Source organism: Xiphophorus couchianus, chromosome 7 (assembly GCF_001444195.1).
Source record: "Xiphophorus couchianus chromosome 7, X_couchianus-1.0, whole genome shotgun sequence".
NCBI lineage: Eukaryota > Metazoa > Chordata > Actinopteri > Cyprinodontiformes > Poeciliidae > Xiphophorus > Xiphophorus couchianus.
The window spans coordinates 15,681,966-15,707,537 of NC_040234.1; the positions used below are offsets into that span (position 1 = coordinate 15,681,966).

At 40.5% G+C, this 25,572-nt stretch overlaps 1 protein-coding gene across 2 annotated transcripts; it reads right to left on the minus strand.

Moving 5' to 3' along the window:
• Nucleotides 1–299: 299 nt before the first annotated feature.
• Nucleotides 300–25,138, minus strand: LOC114148038 (calcium-binding mitochondrial carrier protein Aralar1-like). Of its 2 annotated transcripts, none has more exons than XM_028022951.1 (18): nt 24,974–25,138; nt 24,428–24,481; nt 21,749–21,891; nt 20,287–20,402; nt 19,377–19,516; nt 17,598–17,744; nt 17,380–17,518; nt 16,402–16,495; nt 14,698–14,782; nt 11,249–11,330; nt 9,205–9,363; nt 8,268–8,320; nt 7,997–8,077; nt 4,515–4,655; nt 2,885–3,023; nt 2,478–2,636; nt 2,305–2,395; nt 300–824 (listed from the first exon to the last, which is right to left on the minus strand). In XM_028022951.1, exons 1-18 carry the CDS (start codon nt 24,983–24,985, stop codon nt 638–640), a joined length of 2,022 nt encoding a protein of 673 aa, XP_027878752.1. In that variant the 5' UTR covers nt 24,986–25,138; the 3' UTR covers nt 300–637. The 2 variants fall into 2 exon arrangements, with proteins under 2 accessions (XP_027878752.1, XP_027878753.1); XM_028022952.1 differs by lacking the exon at nt 24,974–25,138 and adding an exon at nt 24,760–24,944.
• Between the last annotated feature and the right edge of the window lie 434 nt (nt 25,139–25,572).

Here is a 25,572-nt window from a genome sequence, read left to right on the forward strand (position 1 = left end):
CAGATTGACTACAGATCAGTTCAAATAGTTTAAATCATTAAATATTAAAATGGAAGACGTTTCACAAAGATGTGTGTGTGTGTTAGTGTCTGCAGCTCAGGTTGTCATCTCTGCTCGTTTAGACATGATAAATTTCTACTTTGATGCCGTTTTGTACTAATCCTCCTGGCTGGAGTCATGAATGCTGTATCTGCTCAGCCGAGTTTATAGCTGACATGTAAAGTGACGGGATCCGACTAGATTCTTTGTTTTGAGACAAAACTTTGGGGGGAAATAGAGAATGTACGTTTCACAGTAGAAACACTTTGAATGATTTATTTCAATAAAATACAATAAATACACTTAAATTATTTCCCGCGTCCCTGGTCATAATTTCAAAATAAATATTTTGAAAATATCTGTACATCTTTGTTAAATATAACCCATGCACACCAAAGCTGTCACACACCAAGGAATAAAGGGAGCAGTAATTCTTCGCTGAGCCATAATGTCCCTCTGTTGAGAAGTACAATATGTACAGTAAAGTTGTGCAAGCGATGCAAAAAAAATAAAAGCCACACCCATGCAGCGTTTGAAGAAAGGCGACCTCTCGGATTGAAAACAGGCAAGCGTGCGGGCCTCCCCGCCTCGGCTTCTTTTAAGAGGACTGAGGTTCAGATTTGGACTCTCCAGAGGACTTGAACTTTGGCAGGTGCAAACCAAACTTCCTCTCCACGCCGGCAAAGGTTGCAGCAGCCAGACGGTAACCGCCCACATGGTCGGCGGTCACAGAGGGGAAATCCTTCACCGCGGGTTTGGGAATGGGCTCTGAGCCAGCGGGACGACTGGAGAAAGAGAGACAGGTAGTGAATGAACGACTATCATTGAGGCGTGGTTCAGATCCAGCGAAACTGATCACTCCCAAGGGAGATTATTCTCTCTCATGAACACGGAAAAGTTGATGATATAATAGTATTCATTAAAACACTGCATGTCCAAACCAGACTTTATCAAACGTGTTTTAAACTGTTGCAATCGGGGAAGAAGTTCAGTTCATGAACAGACTGCTGGTTCCAGCTGTATATTCTCTCATTCCCATCAAGCTTCTTCTCATTTCATGTTATATCCACATTAACCTTGTTAATGAGGACAAGGTTCACTCAGATTTTTTATGAGTGAACAGCAGACAGTGTTGTATAAGTGTGACTGAAACTGAAAAGTGTGGCGCACATTTGTATTTAGCAATGTTGACTTGATAAGCATTCCCACAGCATGTTACTTCCACCACCAATTTAAACAGCGTGGATGATGTGTTCAGGGTATTCAGTGTTGGACGCATTTTGAATGAAGGCTAAAATGTTGCAGCGTGTCACATGAATATGACTCGTAGCGAACAGTAAATTGGACCTCTGATGGCTTTTTTTCTTGCCAGGTTTGTTGAGTCCTCCACTAATAGTTGTCCTGTTGACAGATCCTCCCACCCGGCCTATAGATATCTGCAGCTCCTCCGGAGTTACCCTGGATTTCTGGTTCAGATCACCAGACACCCAATTGCATTTTCAGAGAAATACAATTGCAATTCTCTGGAATTGCAATTGCATCCGTTTCCGTTTTCAGATGAAATGTATGTTTCAGAAATCCTTTAATCTCCCATGGCAACCGTTTGGAGGTGCCTGAATGTCTGTTCTCACCAAGCACCGCCTTTTCCATACAGTTCCTCTTTAGAGCTCCAGTTTTCAAGCATAGCTTCCACATCACAGAGCACCTCTCTCCAAGACTCCCCCGCTCAGCTCCTTCAGACTAGCCAGCAACAATTAGCAAACATCTGGTGGAATTGCACCTCTGCTAATCATTCCCTCTACCTCTCAGTGACACGTTGGTGAAAAAAAAAGATATTAAACACTTGATAGAGGGATGTTGCTGTGATGACTTTCTGAAGGCGCAGAGTCTGAAACAGCAAGAGCTTCTTAAAGAGACAGAGGACCAATTTCAAGGCAAATATGTACGGCATTTTTATAACAACTGAAGGTGTCATAGATACTTGATTGTGCCATAAAATGACACATGTGCCTGGAAAATACATAATACGCCCCTTTAAACTTCACATGTTCCTCCCTGACTGGTCTGGCTTGTTCACTAATGCTCTCTAACAAACATCAGAGGCCTCCAAAGAAAAGCTGGATTAAACACTGACCTCCACCACAATTAGGTCAATTCTGAAGCTGATGGAAAATTTCATGAATATTTTTTTTCCCCCCCCAAGACATTGTTGAGATGTGCATGAAACTGAGCAGGTTTCTCATTTTCTACACCCAAAGTACTTACTGTCCCCCAAAGTCAACGTAGAAGAATCTCTGCAGCAGCTCGTAGGTCACCAGGGTCACACCAAACTGCGGTGACGATCTGAAGACACGAGCTAATGGAAGGCAGAAGTGCACCTGAGGTCAGTTTCTCTCATCTGTAGTCGATAAAGAACGATGGATGCAGGCATGCCTTACCTCCTGCGCCCTTCCAAAATGCACTGAACCCCTCCTCTCTGAGAATCTTCCTGAAGCAGTCGATGACTCCGTCGTACGTCGTCTGGCCCGCTCGAGCTGCCACCTGCAGCCTGGTTTTGATGACATCGGCAGGGGTCACCAGCGACGCCGCCGGTACGCCTTGTTTGCCACACAAAGACATAATGAAGCAGTTTGGGTATGCACAGGTGGAGTCACACAGAGACCAAAATGGCTATACCTTCACGGTGTGATGGGAAGAAAACTATCACAACATAGTCGGTCTATTGATGGGGGGAAACAACAGGAAGGAAACCAACATGCTTTCTTTTTGGGGGGTTTTCCGAGCAGATAATGTGACGCGTTCATTTATGAAACAACACGGCGCCGTCCTCCCAGATGTTTGTTACCTGCTATAGCCCCAGCAGTAAGCAGCTGCAGCGGGCCCACCCTTCCGTCTTCGTCCGCCAACTTTTCCTTGGTGTGTGCATAAACCGGGAAGTAGATGGCGGAGAAAGGGATGTCACGAAGGAAGCAAGCTTTGGCTCCCTATCAAGAATAATAATAATAAAAAAAAGAGAACATTTTATAAACAAATACATCAGCTCAGAGACTGATGAATGAGAAGAGAGGTAAAGCTGGTTCGTCTGCAGGGATTAAAAGGCTGGGGGAGCTGATTTATTCAGCCTGCAGAGGGGCTTTAGTATTGATGATGGAGCTGAAGGGCTCCAGGGAGAGCTGAAGCACCGGGCCTCCGGAGACAGATCCATCACAGACCGCAGTGTGCTCTCTTACCAAGAGGAAGCCAACTTAAAAAAAAAGAAAAAAAAAAGTCACAAGCAGTAAGTAAAGCCACACGGATCTGGAGGGGAGCAGGAGTGAAGCGCAGTCCCTCACCAATTTGCTGTTGCTTGTTGGCTGCAGCAACCGTCTGCGTGTTTAACACTATTTTTTAAGATTGAAAACACTCAACAACACAATGTCTGATGTTCAGGTTTCTGTTTCCCATTGAAATGTTGTCGACGTAGACGTACAGCTGCTTCTTCAAATGCCGTAGTGTTTCATCCGCAAAAACTTAAAGATGAAAGTAATTTGACTGTTTAAGGAGTTTTTGTTTCTTTCATTTGATGAACATTGAGAAGTAATGCATTTTCAATCATCATATTCTTAATGTATCTTCAAATGAGGTTTGAATTTATTTTAGTAAATCAAGCATCCAACTTTTCTAGCTGTTATCAAATAAATGTGCTTTTTCTATAGAGCATGAGCAGAACTGACTGAGGCAATCACATCATTGTCATAATGAATTTTGTTTTATTGTGTTATAGACCTACACAAAGTGGGGCACAATTGTGAAATAGAAAGAAAATAATAGATGGTTTTTAATGTTTTTTTATATACATATTGAAAAAATATTTAGACATTTCAGGAAGAGACATGGCCGCCCACTTTCACTGACACACTGGGTAAGAAGAACATCAAGAGTGACTCTGGAAGAGCAGCTGAGAGCCACATCTAAAAAGAGAATCAGTCAATATCAAAATGTTGACTCACTCTTAGAATAACCCCTTGGTGTTGATATGATTTATAAAATCCATTCAAGTTTAGGTGGCAAGCTGCTTCTGCTATGCGTAAAGTCTTGACAAGTTTAGTATTTTTATTATTTTAGCTTGTTAATGTTTTCAGAATGTTCCCCATTTTATATTTTACAATAAATAATAATAATAATATGAGTGACACATAAAAAAATGGACACACTCATGTTTCCCCTTGTTTCCTGGTGTGTTGGCTGGTCATTATTCTTTTATAGTTCAGGTGGAAAGATAATAATGTTAATAAATGATAATGTTCAACAACTTCAAAAAAATTCATGAGAATTTGTTTGAATAGGATACCAGATATGGCCCAAAAACTGGGTGAAACATTTAAGAACATGTGTAGAAAACCCTATTTTAGGCAGTAAAGTTAATAGACAGCGCATATTGCAGGTCAGGTGTTCCTCTGCCCAGCTGTGCTGTGGATCCTGAGGATCTGACCCACCTTGTAGAGGCCGAGGAAGCCGAGGTCCCTGACGACGTTCAGAGCGCTGACCCTGGGGCCCGTGGTGATCTCTCCAGCCACCTGCAGGCGGATCTTCACGATCTCCAGTGGGTTGGTGAAAATCACCTGTGATGCTCCAGCCTACAAAGTGCAGCACACATACAAATATATCTGCGTGTAAATGGTAAGCTGTTTTCCTGAGTGGGTTTTGTCCCTCTGACCCCTGTGAGGTGAACTCTGGGTGAGAACGGAGATGGTGTGTAAGCATTTTCCCCCCTTATGGGAATTTTTAAATCATCTCAGTAAACTTAAGCACAAAAGTTGCTTTATTTTCACCCTGTTTTCCGAACGGCCTTGACAGGAGGAGGAAAACGCCGGCATTGATGGAGGAACAACCGGGGTCAGAGCGGAGCAGGAGAAGCCACTGGCTCATGGTTGGGAGGCTGTGACCCTGGCAGCGGCCCTCTGCCCCCGCCGCCTCCCCTCCAGGCGCCTCCTGTGGCAGGGTGAGCGGCCCGGCCCGGCCTCGCCCCGCACACTTCCCCAATTCAACCCCTATTCCCAGGGGAGAGCGCTGAATCACCAGGACAGTCCAGGAAAGCGGTGCCCTGGAGGCATGGCACCTTCTGACTCTGGCACATTTATCACCCTCCCCAAATCTAATCAGGCCCCAGGATGGCTGCCACTGACATTCAGGGCAGGGGTCTTATCTGTAAACATCCGAGCTAAAAAAAGCTCATTTTCAAAGCGGAGGGGAGGAATATCCGCTGCTCTGAAGATTGATGCACTCATCTCCTGTCTTTCATCTTCTGCAGTGATAATTCAGCGAGTTATCAGATTAAACTGAATTTAAACTTTCATGAGTGTGTGTGGGCGTGTAGGGGTGTGTGTTTGATTGTGTGTGTGGGAGAATTAACAGGAACTCCTCAGAGCCGATTAAACAAACTCAAACTTCTGGTTTGCAACAATTGAGAGATGGGACACCCTGGTTGTCCTCCGTGAAGACCTGCACTGGGACCTGCGCCGCTGATTTGGACCCCATTGTCAAACTCAATCACGCTGAGCTAGACCCTGCTTCATCCAGAACCCTCCAGGGCCTCTTCCTCCAATTACACTCTGACAGGGGTCGCAACCTCAAAGACCCCGCTCCTCCGAGTCCAACCTGCAGGCCTTCATTCTTTCAGCCTCTCTCATATCTACTCTGAGTGAAGGAATTACATCTTTAATCCAACGCTGCTCTCAGAACACGTTACAGAACATGTTTGTGTAGGATTTGTGGTCTAAGATTCAAAGGAGTCAGAGGACAAAACAGGCTGATAATTGTAAATGGAGGAAAACAAAAACTCTAAATAAATAACATTTTATTTAGTCTAAGTCTACGTCTATTTTCTCACAGTTGCACATCCAAAATGAACAAAGCTCCCGTTGATGGGGAAATATTTGCTTCTTCACTTTAAATTTTACACAAACATCAACCAACAAACAGCCAGATTTTTTTTTTTTTTCAGTACGTATGATTGTCATTTATATGATCTTTTGCACATTTTAAGGAGTCAAAGTGAGGCTTTCAAACTTAACACTAAACAAATTATCAAGCATGCTGGTGGCAGTATCATGATGTGGGACAGTTTGGTATGAATAAGGAGACCCACCTAAAATATTTTAAATGCTTAAACAAATGTGGGTTGTTGCTGCAGGATAACTTTTTCCCAAAACATCAAAAATGTTTTTCTGAATTAATAAATTGGGCAGATATCATCCTTCTAGAATGGTCCTGAGGGCCTTTGAACATGAAGAGGCTGTGGTTAAATCTGCCTCATCAGCAGAGAAACCCGCCAGTTTAAATACACTTGATCAATATTGCCAATAATATCTGATTAAATATTCAACCCAAGTCTTGATGATGTCTCCAGAAAATGTATGAAAGCGACTAAACTTGAGGTAATTAACAAAATACAAGTTAGGGTGTTTATAAATTTTGAACCTGATATTTATTCTATATTGATAAGCGAAAAGTTTTCAGCTCATTGCCTTCAAATTCATAAGTTTACTCGTACGTAAAGTATGTATTTTTGTCTAATTTCTGGTTCAAATATCTTAGTACACTTGAAATAAGACAAAACTAAATTAAAAGTAACTTTTCAGCAAGTCATAGGAGCTTGGTTTAAGTCAATAATTCTTGAATATTGATTAAAAAGTTTTAGTTCCACAGGCAGATTTTTCACTTATGACACGAGAAAATCGTCTTTTCTATATTTTTTTAAATATTTTTTTAATACTCTTCATTTAAAGAAGAGTATTTTTTAAGTGTATGCCTAAAACCAATTAGGACCGATGAAATTATAATGTCATGGATTTGTAAGCCTTTGATAGGTTAAGTCACAACATCTGAGCTAAATTGTGGCTTAATTCTGGATGTTTTTAAAGGCAAAATGTCTATAAGTGGGTCCTGGTAAACAGGAGCACAAACATACTTCTACTAAAACTGAAAAGTGTTTCCAAACTGTTTCTGTGGTCTTTGAGTATTTTTAACCATTTTTGGCACAAAAATGTTTGGACACAACCGACATGGAAAGTATTCCCGGTTCTCTGGTTCCCTGTCTTTTATCGCTCGTACCAAGCCTGGTTCTGCTGGAGCTTTTCTATTGTTAAAAGGGATTTGTTCCTTTCCACTGTCGCCACAAGCTTGTTCAGGATGAACAAGATTTGACTTGCTACAAAGTCAATAAAATCTGCTAGGCTTCCTTAGATATATCTCTTTTTATTAGGTGACTGCACTGCATTATACTCGGAACTGAATTGAGGGTTCATGTAATTTAAGTGTGTGTTAAGGTGTGCACTCTTATGGAATAAGGGTTAGTTCAGCTTTCTGTTTGTTTTTTAGTTGAACTGTGCAGGATAAATGTCACATTAAAGGTGAAGAAGGTTTTTAGTGGTTCATCATGGTTTCATTGTTTACAGTACAGACCAAAAGTTTGGACACACCTTTTAATTCAATGAGTTTCCTTTATTTTCATGACTGTTGACATTGTAGATTCACACTGAAGGCATCAAAACTATGAATAACACATGTGGAAATATGCACTAAACAAAAAAGTGTAAGACAACTGAAAATACCCCTTATATTATAGTTTCTTCAAAGTAGCAACCTTTTGCTGTGATTACTGCTTTGCACACTCTGCATTTTCTTGATGAGCTTCAAGAGGTAGTCACCTGAAATGGTTTTCACTTCATAGGTGTGCCCTCTCAGGTTAATAAGTGGGATTTCTTGTCTTATAAATAGTCATGAAAATAAAGAAAACCCATTTTAATTAGAAGGTGTGTCCAAACATTTGGTCTGTACTGTATATTACAAAAGCCCATCATTTTAACAGGGACGTGCAGACCTTTAGGAGCAACTGTAAAAGGAATTGATGCTACATAAATGAAATAAACTCCGCTCTTAGTTTTTGGTTCACTTAAGGACATAATTTAACACTTACAGATCCACCAGCAAGAATCTCTGCCAGAAGAGGGATGGTATTATCTTGTGTGGTGAACTTGTCTCTGACGAAATCATTCATCTGGAAAAACAAAACAAAAAGGGAAAAATATTCAGGAAAAAAAAATGAGCCAAATGAGAGTCGATCTTTAAAGCAAGACAGTAAATTTTACATGAGCCGCAGCCACATCTTAGATTGCTCAGATTCTTTCATTCAGAGACTCATTCGTATCAACTTTTCTTTTCTCCAGCTACGTGGTGGAATGACTTACCGTGAGTTTGATGGCTTTCTCCGGGGCGACGCCGATGAGCTGCGGGAGGAGACCTGCAAAATATTATTCATAGATAGCATCTGAGGCTCAAAGTTTGCCTTGAGATGAGTGCTCATTTTTATCTTGGCTGTATGAATACATCCGCTGACAACCAGAACAATGCGACCAGCAGGGTTCTTGGGAGCCTAAAACAAACCTGTAAATATTTACAGATAGTCGCTGATACATGTGATGCATCGAGACACAAAAGGTCCCATTGAAACAGGACAAAAGTCCAGAAATGACTGCTCCTGAATATAGGATCTGTTGATCCAGCTATTGGTGGGGAACAGAGAGAGCTGTGTGGCCATGGACAAGATTAAGAGGGGGGCCTGGGGGTCTGGGTGCTACAGTGGCGATAGCCGCCATACTGTTTCAGCGCCCGTCCTTCATCAAACCAGATAAACTTCTGAAGGAGCTGCTGAGTGACCGCTGCTGGTATGCGGCCAGAAAACAGCCGAGCGTGTCTGTCTCTGAGTCGATCGGCCTCTTATCATGAACAAGAGGGAGAAATAAGATGCTGCAGCGATGGAGGCAGCTGTAGATGGCAGTCTTGACTTCCCTCGCAAGCAGCAGAGCCCTGGGGGTGAAGGGCTTGTATATCAGAAGCCTTCAGCACTATTATCAGCACTCCGACAGAGGCAGATCAGACGGTACATGAATACCGCTGGTCATTTTCGCTCAGGGAACTCTCCCAGGTACAGAGATAATGAAAGTCCCTGGCTGCTGCTGAACACAGAGGGCAAAGGATTCTGGGATCAATTAGAAAACCATGCTCCTGACATTAGCTCCCTGATACTTTCCCATCATGTGGGCCATGTTGCACAATCAACATGCACATGTTGTTTAAAAAAAAAAAAATATATATATATATATATATATATGGAAATGTAATAACCTCTGTAAAATCCAAAGAAGCCCTCATAACGCAGCACTTTCTTCGCACAGTCGAAGCTGTTCTTGTACATCAGCTCTCCTACGAAGGAACCTGTGGAGCGCTGGTTCTGCATCCGAGTCTTCACCAGGTCGATGGGGTACACGGCAGTGGCGCCGGTGGCTACAGAGCAAACAAGTGGTCAGTGCTGATACCAAAAACAGTAGAGAATTGCATAGGTTAAAAGAGAACTGCAGTATTTAAGGAGATTTCTATTTTATTTTTGAACTGCATTTTTTGGATAATTTAATGAAGAAAAGTAGAAAATCTGCACTTTTGAAAGAGTGAAACTTGTCAAGACGAGTTAAAAATCAAACAAAACTTCTCCTTTTCGGGTCATTTAGATTGACCGCTTTTTTCTAATTGCTAAATGTCACAGAAATGAAAGAAAGAACGTCAAAGATTCGTTTATCAATTTATTAGCAATCAGAGGTTTGTATACATTCCTCCATATTTGGTAGCATTGCCTTTGAACAATATGATTTGTGTCAAACATTTTGGGTTTCTTTCCACAACCCCCCCTTAATAGTTTACTGGAGTTCTGATCCATTCCTCCTGACAGAACTGGTGGAACTGGGTCAGGTTTGTACGCCGCCTCACTAACACAAACCTTTTCAGATGAGTCCATAAATTGTCTATAGGACTGAGATCAGGGTTTTGTGATGGCCACTCCAAACACTCACTTTGCAAATCTTACTTTTTTAGTTTCTTTCAGAGAACCCCACGAAATTATCCATACCAAGACTAGACTTAGGTTTAAAGTTATCTTTTAATTTGAATAATAGGTTTATTTCTGACTGGAAAGAATATTAATATCTTGAAGTGGCCCAAGCAGAATCCTGACATGAATCTTTTTCTAGGGTGTAAAAATTGAATTCTCAAAAAAACAGGATTCAAGTCGAGAGACGACAGAGCTTCTGAATGCCTCGGTTGTTTCCATTGGTGAGGGGCAACAGAGACTTGAAATGTTATCACAATATATGTTGCATTTATTGTTACAATTAAAGTGACAATAAAAAGTCCATAAGAACTCATTTATGTGTTTAGATTGGCTATTATAAAAACCCCACAAATGCAAACACTAGCCATAAAAATAAACAGTGGAGAAAATGAGTAAAAGTAACAATCCCAGCCATGCTGTCGGCTTCTACCGTCAATAATTCAGATTTATCACATACAATAATTGTCCATTATGTATTTATTTGTTTGTTTTTATGTTGCTCTTCAGCACTTTGGTCAACCTTTGTTGTCTTTTTAAGGCATTTTATTAATAACATGTCATGTTAAAAGTGTCATCCACACAGAGTTGCAGAGATGCAACCTGTTAAAATATATCCAACAAAGCATTCTTGTTATCTATTTATTAAGTTGTCTTCTTATCCTCACAGCTTGAACAATATTAGCAGCTCGAATGCATCTTTAAGAACCCAAAATGACTGGTTTCTGTAACCTAGAGTGATGCTGAGGTAAGCTGCACTAAATCCCTGCTCTCAGCTGCACATGCTGCATCTTGTCTGACATCGGTTGTTGGTGTACTGATTGTTCTTAATCATTCAAAGAACCTAAAGGGTGAGAAAAAACTCATTGCATCAAAGAAATTGCAGTTTCACCGTTACATCTCGTGACAGACATCTCGCTCGGGCCCCCGTCTTAATCGGCCACTGCTGAGTGTCTACGACGTAGACTCACACACTCACAGAGTCGGAGTGAGCTCCTGTCTGTGGGCCGGTTATGTCAGTGGTTCCTTGTTTCTGCTCCCTCCAGGGTAATTAGAGAGGGAGATTCCAGGGACTGCGGTTCCGGAAGATTTGTGTCATTCCAAAGCTCCGTCTCCAAAGACAGCCTGGAGCCACCGGTGGCACGGCAGCACAATGCCGGAGCCTCACATCACAGCCCCTCTCCCCTGAAACACAATGGCCGGCCCCGGGGCCTCAGTTGCGCCAGTCGGGGCGGCTAAGGTTACCCCTCGGGCGGGCCGGGGGCCTCTGCTGTCACTCATGTCACTCACCTCCGGCGATTGAGCCCAGGGTAAACCTGTAGGCGGACTCTGCAGCCTGGAGCCAGACGGGCCGAGACGTTTCGTGAGCGTGCTGTATGGGAGGAAAGAGACACCAGCGGTCAAATGGATCTGGAGAAAGATGGAGGCTGGATCACAGCGCTAATCATGAATCGGCGGGCTATCAAGCCACAGTGAAACGGATACATTGTGGAAAGAAAAATGTTATGGAGATGGAATGTGGACATTTCATGTACAGTCTGATTCACAGGCAGTCGGTATTAAATGTCAGAGACAGATTAGCTCTGGATGACTGTGTGGACCTGTAGCGGAGTTTTCCACATGTGTTTCATCTTGGAGGTTGTGATCCAAACATTTGGTTTTTATTTTAAAAGCACGATTTCTCTCCTATCTCCATCATCTCTGCACTGGTGTTTGATGTTCTTTGTTTCCGCTGGAGTGCAGGGGAACACATTAGCCCAACAACCCGTTTCCGTGTTCAGATAATAATCTACATAAACGCAGTTCCTTGCAAAAACTTTCATATTCCTTCAGCCTTTCCACATTTTGTCACTTTCACAAACTGTAATGCATTTTGTTTTGAGTTTGGTGTGATAGAGCGACATAATGTGGGACAGAATAGTGAAGCCGAAACACACCCACCGACTTATCATTCTAGCAAAAAACACCACCTATTTACTCTGTCTCTTCCCAGACATTAAGAACTGAAGCAAAAAAAAAATTGACAGATTGCCTGATTATATTTTGTGCTTTTCATATTTGTCTCAATCTGAGATGGCACTGATGGTGAAGAAGCATTGAAAATGCCTTTTGTGTGTGTTAAAAACAGAAAAAAAAGCTTTCATGAATCTCAAATTGAGTTCTAAGAAAGGTTTGAACAGTTTACATATTTTAAGCATTGTAGTAGAGATAATAAATGATTTAAAAAATGAAATAGCCATTTAATTCAGTAAGGGCTTGTAAGATTCATACTGTATCAGCCACCAACTTTAGCCAGCTTTATAACAGCTTTACATTGCTTGGACTTTGGAAAACACTAGGGGGCGACAATACTTGGTGACTGGGCATGCTACTATGAAGAAGTCATGGAAAATTAGTTTGGGGTTTAGTTTAAAGATACGCCAAACCTTTTTTAGTAAGAATGGCGCCCACCTGATCATGCCGCCCTGGACATAAACTACGCTTTAAGACTTTCAAATATAAATAAGAAGGTATGCTGTGCATTTGTATTCAGCCACCTTTACTTTAATACCCCCAAATAAAACCCAGTGAAACAAAGTCGTTTTCAGGAGTAACCACATTACTACATAAAGATCTCTGGTGTGTAATTTAATCCGAGTATAAATCCAGCTATTCTGTGAATGCTTCATAGGTTTGGCAGGGATCATTTGAAGAAGCTGAAGCTGGATGAAGATATAAATCGATATAATGTTCTACAGAGACCTACACAATGCATCATCCAAAAATGCAAAGAGTGTGGTATTACTAAATATCCACTAAGATGTTGAATTTGCATCTTTGTTGTATATATTTAAGCTAGTTGATTGATCAAAAATATTTCTTTTAAAGGACACATAATTATTATAATACATCTCAGATTTAAATCTGGATTATTTTCTATAAAAATAAATCATGATTTTCATTTAAACAAGAACATTTACATGAAGTCATTTACATGAATGCTCCTGTTAGCTCTTTACAGATGTTGGATGTTTAGTTATCACGGAGCTCAAGCTTCTGAGGAGGTGAAACTCTTACCCACCATTGCAGTTTATACTCTTTGGTTAACTGGTTCTTATGCTCCACATGCAGACAACCGGATTGGTATATTTTAATTTGGAAAGAGCAACTACGGCCTCCGCACAGGCTTTTATTACATTCAGCATTCCTTCTTTACGTACAGAACTTGGAAAAACTGCATTTTCTTACAAGGCTCCTTCTACTTGGTACAAACTGCAACAAGCTGTTCAGCTTCACTGAACTGAAGGGTTTTAAATGTATTTTAAGGATAATGCATGAATTGTTGTCCATGTACTTCTTGCTTTAACTCTACAATCTTTTATTTTCCTTTGTTATTCTTTTTCAGTTAACCGATTTTATGAACTGAAATGACTCTGGTGTGTTTTAGTTTGTATGCGTGTACGTTTAAAACGGGTCGCTCTCGAAAATAAGACCCTGTGTCTCAACAAGATTTACCAGTGTATAAATAAAGGTGAAATAAAAAAAATAATCATGTTCTATGTTCCAAGATAGGAGCACAGTAACTCTGGAGCAGCTGCAGAGATCCACAGCTCAGGAGGGACTGGACATCTATTCGTTATTTGCTCTACAAATTTGGCGTTTGGCAAAGAGTAGAAAGAAGAAAGTCATAAAATGTCAGTTTGCAGGAGTTTCTTGTTATGTAAGGGAGAGAGTAAAAATGTGAATGAAACTGAACTTTTTGGCCTACATGCAACACACCCTGTATTGAACATCACCCTGAATATCATATATCCTGAATATGAACCCTGAAGATACCTTCCCCACTGTGGAATATGGTGGTAGCAGCATTATACTGTGGGTATGCTTCTCTTCACAATGAAGGTTGACAGGAGGATACACAAGTCACATTTATTTTTAGTAAAATACACTAGAGTTTGTGGTTGTAATTTGAAATCATTTGAAAAACTTCAAGAGGTGTACATGTTTTTTAAACTACCAGAGTGCGCTGTCTGGGGGTGTGTGAGTAACTTCCCCCATACTAGACATTAAGGGAGCAAAGCAGATCACTCTTTTCCTCTTCCCAGATGCTTCCACTGAAGGCCGCATGCTAACAAGATCGAGGTCTTGATCAAAGGCTTTAAGCAATTAGTCTACTTCCACTGAAGAGCAGGCTTGAGAATCACAGCTACCCCGCGCCCGCCTCCCCAGAAGGAGTCAAATTCCAGACCTCTGAGCACGAGTCTCGGGAGCACGAGTGGTCTGAAAGCTCTGACACAGAGCCGTGTTATCCGGTGGAGGCAGGAACTATTTTGTTCTCCCACATCCACCTTGCCTCCCACTCCCCTCCTGCCATTAGCAGACTTCGCTAAAGGCTTCTAAAACTTCTCAAGCCCCACGGTGATAAAAGCCTCTTATTAGCGCCTCAGATGTGTGATTGCAGCTGATGCGTATGTGCAGCCGCACTGAATAAAATAGGAAGAGCCTTTCATGGAGAGAAGCAACGCAACAATCCATTCCTCTTCTGTGACTATAATTGGTGTACTTTTATCTGGGAGTTTAAGAAATGCACTTCACAAGGGAAGAAAAACATGGGCTCTCTGCTAATTCAGAGCCTGAACATGCTGCCTTTCTTCGCTCCCTTTTCTGAGAGGGAAGCAGAGATAGAGAAGAGGAAAAGGCTTTGATGAAAGCCAGTTGGAGGAGGATGCGAGGAGTATTAGAGAAGTCACTCAGGATACCTGTCTCTGAGTCTCAGCTAGGTGGTACGGCATGGCTCCTTCCTCCAGCGGGGCAACTCGCTCGATGTCTGCGTTGTTCAGCCGCCTTAATAAAGCGAAAGTGGGAGTTAGGCCAGGAAAAAAAAAACTGCTTCTTCACTGAGCTGCAGCAGCCAGTGATGTAAGATTTTCCAGTCGTTTTTTTACTACCAAATAACTTGAAGTTATTGCATCTTTAATTCAAACTCGCATAGACAACACACAAACAAAGCTGGATAAACGCCCGAGGTGCGGCAGGTAAATGAAAGTGTTTTGCTGCAGAATATCTGAGAAAGAAATGTTCCCCGCTGGCCTGACGCATCATAAAGTCTGCGTCCATGTTTTATGTTTGTCTTGTAAAAATAAGCCAGTGGAGCCACTGTTACTAAGCTAAATGGGCCTCAACTTCATCTTTACAGCCAATAAACAAGACCTGTAACATATTTATTCTATTTAAGCAAGAATTTAAAAAAAAGTAAATTTGAAGTTGCTCCAGAAAAAGAAAATCTGAAGTTTTAAGTGTTACCATATTTATACAAAAAAAACCTAAACACAAATATATGTAACAGTTTAATCGTTTTTATTTGAAACACAAAAAGCATTGATTATTCCTGCTCTTCCTTTTAACAAAGAAACACAAAAAATTTAATAAAAGACCTGCTTAATATAGTGTTAGTTTAAGGGATTATTATATGGAAAATAACTTTATGCTGTTCTGCTCTTTATAGACAAGGTCAAGTAAAAACACTAGATGGCTAACTAGACTGCAGAGGGATTCTTTACAGTAGTTTGGCATGTAGCATGTAAACTTTAGTTTCAGAATAAAATACAGTATTTCCAAACAGTTTAATTACTTTCCTTGTAATTATGGAAAAAGATTTACTAGTCCCCTTTCTGCCAGCTGGCTAGCAGTGCACAGCAATGGTCGGTTCCTGGCATCTCATAGGACTTTACAGAAAGTCCATCACCATGATGCTTCAAACTGAACTGTCGGTGTGGTGTGCTGGGCCATTTCTTTTTGTCTTCATTCGACTATATCCTCTATGGCTAGCCTAAAAGTTCAGTAAGAAACTTTAAATGTGTTCCAGCTTTCTTCAGCAGTGGAGTCTTGTATAGTGAGCATACATAGAGGTCATTTGGATTTAGAGCAATATGCATCTTTTTACAGAAAAATGTGTCAGTAATTGTTTTTAAATAACTCTGGATTTTTTATTTAAGAAGAACCTGATAGTCTGAGGTCAGATTATGTCCCAAAATGCGTTGAGAAAATAGGTCTGTAACATTGGGTGCATTGGGTGCAAAACCCATTTTTTGCACCCAATGCAAAACCCTGTTGCATTGGGTTTTGCAACAGGGAGGTCTTAAGAGAGCTTGTTTCATTTTAATCCTTTTACAGTCCACCAGTTACAAATAAAACATAAGATATTAATTTTAGTATAAGGTGAGCAGAATTATTTTCTAAATATGGACAGGTTTTCCTTGGTTGGCTTACAAATATTCAAATTGGTAAATGATACACTGATAGCAGTCAGCTACTGGACTGTAACTGCACCTACCCTGGACAGTCTGATAGAAGCAAAATCTACTCCTTGGGTTATTCTACTTTTGTAGACACAAATTAATTAACAGAAGACTTTGGTTTGCTTTGAATCCACACTGTTGCATGCTGGTAATGCAGCATCTTACCCAGAGTGAGAGTGGAGGCCGACGAGCTGGAACAGGATGTCTATCTCCATAGGAGTGATTTGACCAAACTTATTTGCAGCATGAACAAACTCTTCTACGGTTCAAAGAAATGGAAGGAAAAAGGAAGTCATACAAACATGCCTCAAAAAGCCAAGGTAGAGACCAAGAGGTGGAAATAAAAAAAAGGTATTTTCTATAGTAAATAGGCTTTAATTACAATAGTATTTGCAAATACTGATCTTTGCGCGTTTAGGTTATCTTAGTTTATATGTTTGCTGCTGAAAAGGCATGTAATGGAAAGTATAAACCTTTAAACTACTTTTTATGTGCTTACGTTCCTTCTCTGGAAGTATTCGCCGCATGAACATCCACTCTCTAAGCATTGCTCTATTATTTGAGCTTCAAATTTAGTTCTTTGCTGCTGCCTGCTAGGTAACAAAGTGGCCATCGGGTGGTCTTTCTAAAAGGAAACCTAAGGGTAGTTGTTGAGGAAAGGAAGAGTTAGTTATTCGCTTCCCCTGAAAAAGACCTTTCCATCAGATCTGCAGATGTAACCTGCAAGCTGACTTGAGGTAGTGGACTGTGTGGAGATGCCTTGCACGACAGGAAAAATGAAAAGTGTTTGTCTAAGCCTGAATATGTTGCTACTATTTGCAAATACTATTAGCCCCACGTCTTCTCTAAATGGAGGGAAAACCATGGAGAGAGAGAGAAGTCTGATGTTTGGATCTCAATGGACAACACATTTGGGAGCAGATGTGACTGACAGGATCAGCTACTTATGTAGAGGAGGGGTCATCGGATTACCACATTAAAAACGTTCATTTACCTGTGTAATTTAGTGCTACAGTTAATGTTCCCTGTGTGTTCACTCACACCACTCTGTCGAGAAAGTTAAACATAGGATCGAACAGCCAGATGTCATAGCACACGTCAAATTCAGGAGATTGCTGAATTTCAGGAGGTGATTAGAAGTACCTTTAGTGACGAGAGTTTCTTTGTGCGAGCCGGCGAGGGTGCTGTAAATCTTGCGGATCAGCTCCATGCTGTTGAGGAGGGCGTTGAAGGCAGTGAAGTAGGAGAAGCTCACCATGTGGGAGGTGCTGCCTCCTGCAGCCTGAACAAACAGTCAGCTCAAGTCAGATTAGCAGGATTTTTTATTTTAAATAGTGTCACTCGTGTGTAGTACGACTCACTGAAACCAAGTTTTCTTCTACGAAAGGAGTCAGCATGTGGTGCCTGATGGTGGACATGATGTCACTGAAGTCCAAGGCAGTGATGGTGCCACTTTTCTTCTTGTCTTTCTGTGCGAATGCCTGGCGAGCGTGCTCCAGCTGCAGCTCCTGCAAAAAAAAGGCAGATGCAAATGGCAAAAGATGAATTGAATCATTGCTAATATTTAGTGCAATAAACTCCAACGCAAGTAGTTTATGGGGTCAAATTTTCAGAACTATGAAATCTGTTTTGATAAATTTTAAAGCACAAAATGTTTGCTACGAATTGACGGCAGATTCTTGCTTAGTGAACATGGATGGATGGATACTTTATTTTCTTTCTTTCATCTCCACCGATATAGAAGCCGTCAGATGCTAAAGTGTCACACAGGCTATTGTCTCTCTCCAGACACTCATGAAGTCCAGGTCCTGAGAAGCCTGGTCTGAGAGCCGAACGGCTGCACAGTGGCTGGCAGGTGTGTGTTTGCAGAGACATGATTTAATACGACAACCATGCAATCAGGAGAGGATACGGGGGAACCTGAACCCTGCTGTCGGAGCTCATCACCTACAACCAGAGGAGAGTGGAGCACCGTCATTGAAACACTGGCCTAATTGTTGGATTGGCCAATGCTTTTCTTCTGTCTTTTGTTGAAAGCACATGATGAATTTTCATCAGCTGACAAAGCTAATACTCACCAGTACTGCTTTTTTAGTCAAATACACATTGTGGCAGCGCTGCAGCTCTGAACAACAGCTAAATAGACACACTTGTAATTTTTATTCTATTGCTAACTGACTATTCCTGGCCATGACAGCAGACAACAATAATGACATCAGTGTATGAAATCCTGTACACAAGAGGATCATTTGTGCAGTTGTGGGAAACTAGAGTCAGTTATAATAAACCATAGAGAGCTGTGAGGGATCCCGCAGTGAAGTAGAGAAGAAGCCCACCCAGCTTCTTCCTGAGACCACAGCCCTCAAGCCCGGACCAGGTTCCTCCGCACATACACCGATGCCGTTTGCCCACCACAAAACCATCACTCAGATTCAGGTCAAGTCCCACAAAAGAACAAGCTTCGCATTCTTTATAGGCACATTACTCAATGCATGTAAACCCAAGGAGACGAGGTCATGTGCAAGGCTATAGTCATCTATGTTGCTTTTATTCTAAAGCATTATTTTCTGTCTCCATTTTCATCACATTACTACATTTTCACAGTGTCAAGCAGTGACCTCCATATCTTGTGCAAGTGGGAGTTAAATCAATATTTGACATGTTCTAGAGCTCATCATTGTGGGATTCAGCAAACAAAAATCGTGTTGGCCATTCTAATTAAACTAAAACAAGAGACGTTTGATTATTTTCAATTTCAAACAGTGAGAAAAAAAAAAGCGTATTGGTTTTTTTACTCAACATCTGGTTTCAACTGCATACTTTCAATATGCAGAGAGAAGACTTGAACTACAAAATCAGAAAAAAATATCACATCGAAGCAATCCTTTGTCATTGCTAAATTGTAATTCCTGATAATGTGATACTGATTGTGAATTAACAAGTTGTGTAGCTCTAACTCAAAGATATGTTTTAGCAAAAGTTCTCAAAATATCAGATGTTAAAAATTATGAAGGCTTATATTTTGTGGCCATCTTGTGGGTGAGAAACCCAGACATTAGTCTCTGCAGTGACACTGCAGATAAATCCTAGGAGACCTGATATATACATGGTTGGTAAAACTCTTGACATGAAATGTTTACCTGCAGAAACTGAGTGAACTCCGCGTAGCTGAGATTCTTGTTTCTCTCATGGCCGAAGTGCAGCCGGATGAACTCACAGTCCCAGTTGAAGGGGATGTGGTGATGGACTGTCGTCTGGCTGAAGATGTCTCTGACATTCTCTGGAAAAGTGTTAAGAAATGGTTAAAAAAAACCACAAGGACAAACATCCAGCATGCAGTTGTATTATCACACCATTCAATTGTCTTTATCACATAAATACTTTAAATAAATGCGAGAGTCTTCCCTAGAAGGCCTTTGGTTGTCGAAGTCGATGTAGTGCTCTTACACCTCTGATCTGGCAGTGGAAGTAGTCACTGAGTCGAGTTGGTGAGTAGCAACCTTCTCACAACTCGGCTGATTCAAAAGACAGAGCACTTTTAGGCTGCATGGGTCTTTCACAAGCCGGTCGAGTCAGCCATCTTAACTTCAGCTGCAACATGCAAACTATGTCCTTATAAAAGGTCAAACAGAAGAGGCAAGAAGGAGTCTTCTGACCTTTGATGACACACTTCTTGTGCAATATCGTGCAACCCTGACTGCTAGACAAGAATGACAGGGAAGATGAAAAGAAATGAGGCAAAAGGGAAAGCCAGAAGGTAGGATAGAAGAAAAGAAGTAAGGATAAAAAGAAGGATGCAAGGATGGAAGAAAGAACACCAAAGAAAATAAGGAAGGAAAGAAAGGAAGAAAAGACAAGGTAGGGCAGACGAAAACATTTAGAGATGGGAAGCAAATTTTTAATGTTTTTTTTATTCTTTTGAAAAACAGATGTTTTGTGGTTGTGTAGAAACGCTCGATACTCTCACCTGTCCTGCTCTGAAAGCGCTTATTTAATTAAGAGTTAAAAAGTGTATTGCTGTTCTCAGCTTGTTTTATACCATGTACGTACCAAAAGAGATGTTTCCTGTGCCAGTCTTGTCAAACAACTGAAAGGCCACTATGAAGAGGGCATCAGGGGCACACAGAACCGATTCAAAGGCCAGAAACTCCTGGAAAGAGATCAGTCTGTTTGGATGAGAAAGAATAGATGTAATCTCAATGAAAAGAGCAGATTTTTTCAGTGAAATTACAAATTTTACAGCCGTGTCAGCTTGAATAATCAACTAAATAAACCCAAATAAAATCAAAGAAACTATAATATTGGCATTAATGGCATGAAGCCATTAGATAAACTTAGCATTAAGGTAGTTTTAACACCAGTTAAAACAAAAAACATCAGGGTTCAGGATTAGTTCCAATTAGTGCATTTTGGATTTTGTCGGCGTCATTTCTTCCAATTTGATGCATTAAAGTTATATTGATATTAAGTTGGCAGTAAGACATATTTAGCCTCACTCTGTTGTCACACAAGACATACAGTATCTTGTCTATGTAAAAAAAAAAAACTTGAGGGATTAAAACAGAATAATAAAAGACCAATATTTAGAAAACTGAACAGCCACTGTCTTTTTACAAGTGCAATATCTTCTGCTGTTGCATTGCTCCTGTAAATATGTGAAAATGTCATTATTAAAATCTAAAACAAAGGAAGAAATAGATCAAGTGAAAAGCAAATGGTTTACTTTGAAACTCAAAGTCACCATCATTTAAATCTGAAATATAAAACCAACTTAATTTAAATATTTAGACCTACCTAAGGGCGAGAGATAATACAACAGCTGTTTAAATGCGACTTTGAGAAAACACTGAAGACAAAATATACAGAGAATTTGCATTTATAATAATCAGCTTCTTCTACAGCAGGAGGCAGCTTCTGCTCAAACTATTGGCAAGCCTCTGAATGCAGAATCAAAAAACAAAAATGAGCTTTGCCTAAGATAAGGACAAATTTAATTGAAAAGAAAAATATGTGGAACAGATCAAGACAGCTGAGATAAAAAAAAAAAACAACCTTCTAAATAAAGCATAGTCAGACATGACACAATGGATGCTACAAAGAAATAGGAGATGGGAACTTGGGCTGTGGGATGGATGAAATGACAACTGAAAGCAGAGCAATAGAAAGACAATGGAACAATCAAGTAATGGAGAACAGCCAATGCAGGAAACAGGCAGACAGAACAAACACTGACAAGTGGGTAAAATTTTCTTTTTGAATCAAAACAGGAATTTAACTAGTGATTGAAACCAGGAAACACTGATCTGTGCTTCACAGCTTTAGTTTGAATTTTCACAGATCTCTGTAGATAGCAAGTTTGATAAAGAAAACAATAGTTTTGGAGCACAAAATGAAAACTGAACCATTTCTCAAACTTGCGTGTGGATGAAAAGTGTAGAAAACAAAACGGTTAACATTAATAATAAGGAGCGTGTTTCGAGACATTTCAGTCTAAGACAAGATTTCTACTCACCCATCCTTGGTGGTGTCGGCCACTCCGGCTATCAGCTCCACAGTTTTGGGGTTGTGTTGAGGCTGTGTGTGCAGACCCAAGTAATTCTGCACAAAGTCTCTGGGGGTCATGTAATGCTCCCCATCCTCCACCACGCTGGCATACTGCAGAGGACACATGTACAGAGCTGTAAGCAGCGGTAAGCGTGGACTGACATGTCATTTTAGACAGAGAAATTGTAAGGTAGAAACTCCATTGTGCGCACAGAAAGATGAGGAGCTCTTCCCTCTCTATAGGGATCTCTTTTCTGTGTCACAATATGGTTTTGTGTTTTACAAGAACAAAGGAATCTCAGTTCACTCCAGCTACAGCGCATTTAAAATCTATACAATGCTATGCTTTAGGCTATAATGACACGTAGAACTGAACTGTTCATATTCTTTCACATCATCTTTCTCTCTTAAAGCTACTTGCCAGGCTGCTCTGTAAAAAACAGCAAAACCCATTTTACATTTATAAAACATGTCATGGCCAGTTTGTTGTTGTATTCTATTTGTTTGTTCACAATGAAAGGCAACCCTCCCAAAAACAAGCTTCAAATCCCACACGCCTCTGGTGACATCACAGAAGGGGAAAAAGCAACTAATCATATTTAAATGGTCTTTGTCTTGTTTTTCAGATTTATTTGCATGTTTTCAGCCACATTTATTTTTTAAAGGAGTAATCTGTATTCTACACAGTGGTACCATAATCTTTAAGATCTATTCTACTCTTACACCTCTTGTGATGTCATCAACCCAAATGCACATGAAGCATTGAAGCTGGCATTTTTAGTACATTTTTTAAAAACTTTATAGTATGTGAAATCCTGCTCTTCATAACCAAAGGCTATCTGACAGATGTGGGTTTATTTTGTTACATGTTATTGAAAACTAATTATTAGCCTTTAAATCATTTATATAGCAACATTTTTTAAGCAAAACGATACAATTTAAAAAACATAACATTTTATCTATACATATTATCATTATAGCAAAATAATTAAATATTAAAAACTAAATTTAGGTCCTTTTACTGTAAAGCATTTATACTAATTGATATATAATCTCTGCTTTTCCATAATGTGCTTTAGATGGATGCAACACAAATAAAAGCATCAACCTTTAAGCTTAGGAAATATGCTACTCCACATGACTGAAGTAAGACCTGATCTTAGTGTCAGGGCTTCAAGATGTACAGTCATTTATAGAGACTGGGTAGGGTTTCATGTTTGGCACCAAGATAGCTCTGGAAGCAGAAGGGGAGCATGAACCGGCAGCAGAAAGGCCATGCTCATGGGCCCGAGCCAAACTCAAAGAGAGAAAGCAAGGGTGTGGGAGGAGACCCCTCCAACTCCAAGTGTTTTCACAGCTACAATTCAATGTGCTCTGCTGAATTAATGTTTCAGATGGAAAATACGAATTTCAAGCAATCTATTGCCATGCTTCTCCGTCACAATTGTGTATCTTTTCACCCTCACAGTAGGCCTCAAGTAGTTCTTAATCAAATTATACAAGCAGTCAGGGTGAATAATTAACCCTTCCACCTGAATATGCATTGAAATTAAACAGCACTGTTACAGCTGAGTGAAGGGATGTTGAGGGCTACGAGGAGACCGGCATTTCAAACTGAGTCACTTCGTTCAGGAACAAGTTTACACTCCAAACAAGACACTCTCAGAGGATAAGCAAAGCTAAAGACGTGACGAAGAACAGTGGAAGTTCTTGGCTAAATTCAACCCTGGGAAAGCCCCTTTGCTCTGCACACCAACAACAATCTGATGTCAAAGAATGGTTTTGAAATGACTTGTTTTGTAAATCCCAAACCGTGTTTAAAATAATCTTTGTGCCATGCAGAATAACTGAGTTTAAAGTTTGACCAGTCAAACATATTGTTTGACTGATGTACTGCGTATTGTTTACTCCAAACAATATCTACAGTAAACAAATCTACAGGTTTGTGACAAGAGCAGTAGAAGTACCTGCTTGACAAGCTCCTCATTCTGTACTACAACAAATCTAAAGTGGTACTAATGCCATAAAAATAAGACAGTGAAGTGGGTTTTTGTGTTTTCACAAATAGAGTAAATGCTTTATTTTAGAGAATATATGTGCCGTTCAAGTTTGGCCAGCCCATATTATTAAGTGCAGCCCTACTTCTTTATATATAGGAAGTTAAATAGCCCTTTTCTGAATGACCCACTCAAAAATTGTAAATCCGATAGCAACTTCAGCCAGCAACCATTTAAAGTTTTTACTCTGTGAACAACTCTGAGGGGCACTCATTCTCCTCACATGGGAAAATGCAAAAAAGTGGAAGAAAACTTAGTTGGGGTGCCCCAAAGGCTATTTTACCCTGGGCAAAGAGCCACATCATCCATATCAAAAACTTCCACTTGACAGGAATGTGAGTTTTAGTCACGGCTTTGAAAAGAGGATGAAACAAAATTCAGTAAGAAGCTTAAATTTCAAAATGTACAAAGTAATTCTAGATTATAGCTGATCTGACGCTAACCAAAACCTTTTATATGACCTTTGATGGAGTTATACCAGGCACTGCAAAAGCAGAACTGACAGATAAAGTAACAAACCATGCATACAAAGTGTTTTCCTATTCATCTGTGCTTTTGTTAGAGGTTGAGACACAAAAATTGTAACCTACCTTCAGAAAAATAGTCTTCAAGTCATTAGGGTCAGCTCTTCTTGTGGCTTGCACCTGTAACACACAAGTTTGAAGTCTCCATGAAAAAAAAAGTTCTCAGAAGAACACAATGCTGTCTGAAAATTAAGATTCACACAGAAATCTCTGTCATCAACAAAACTGGACTTCAGTTTGTCACTTTTCAGCTTTGATTTGTTTTTGTTTTTTAACGCAGGCGGCTCAGCAGAATCGATCACAGGACTCGAGCAAAAAATAACTAGTTCCAGCGTCTTTTTTAACAGCTTCGAAACAAATCTCTCAGATGCACAAAAGCAACAGAGCAAAGAAATTACAATTGTCTCTTTGAGGCCAGGGAGATGCGCCTATATGTCAGGATGCAGAGCAATAATACAATAAAAGGGAGGAGGGGACTCCGCTGCGGTGAAGCTCTAACCCCAACACGTCCGCGCAGACTAGACGTCCTCCGCACCCCAACGCGCAAAGCCCGCGGCCGCTTTTACATCGTTTTTAAACACATTTCTGATAAAGAAATATTGACGGAGTCACCTTGACCGCCATGCTGGATGTGACGTCAGCTGCAGTGGACCGTACTAGCGCACGCGCTGGGGTTCAGCATGCGGGCATGTCAGCAGTAATGTGGATGTCTGGGACCCTGAGCTAAAATTATCCAAGTATTGTCCCCTCTCTCTCTCTCTGCGGCCAGACCGGTGTTGTGATGGGAGAAATGACTGCAGCTGAGGTGCTGCAGCATGTTCCTGTCTGCGCTGGTGGGAAGACACACCTGCTGCCTGCAGCCCATAAACACAGGATAGCCTACAAGAAACAAACTATACAGTCACATGGCTGAATTTAGTAAAGGTGACTGAAGTCCTGTGGAATAAAACCGGTCAAGGGCAAGCATATTCTTCCCTGTTACACTGTAAAAAAAAAAAAACTTCTGAAGATGTTAAATGAAAGTAAAGATAACAGATTTTGCTACAGTGATATAATTCAAAGTAAAAAAACTAATATATTCGTTCACACCACTAGCCGTATTTCTATTCATTTTAATTTCAATTCGGTAACATTCTTCACTAGAGAGTCAGCCACAAAATATTACTGTTAACTGACCAGGCTGTTTTGAGACTGCTGTATCTATGCACGTT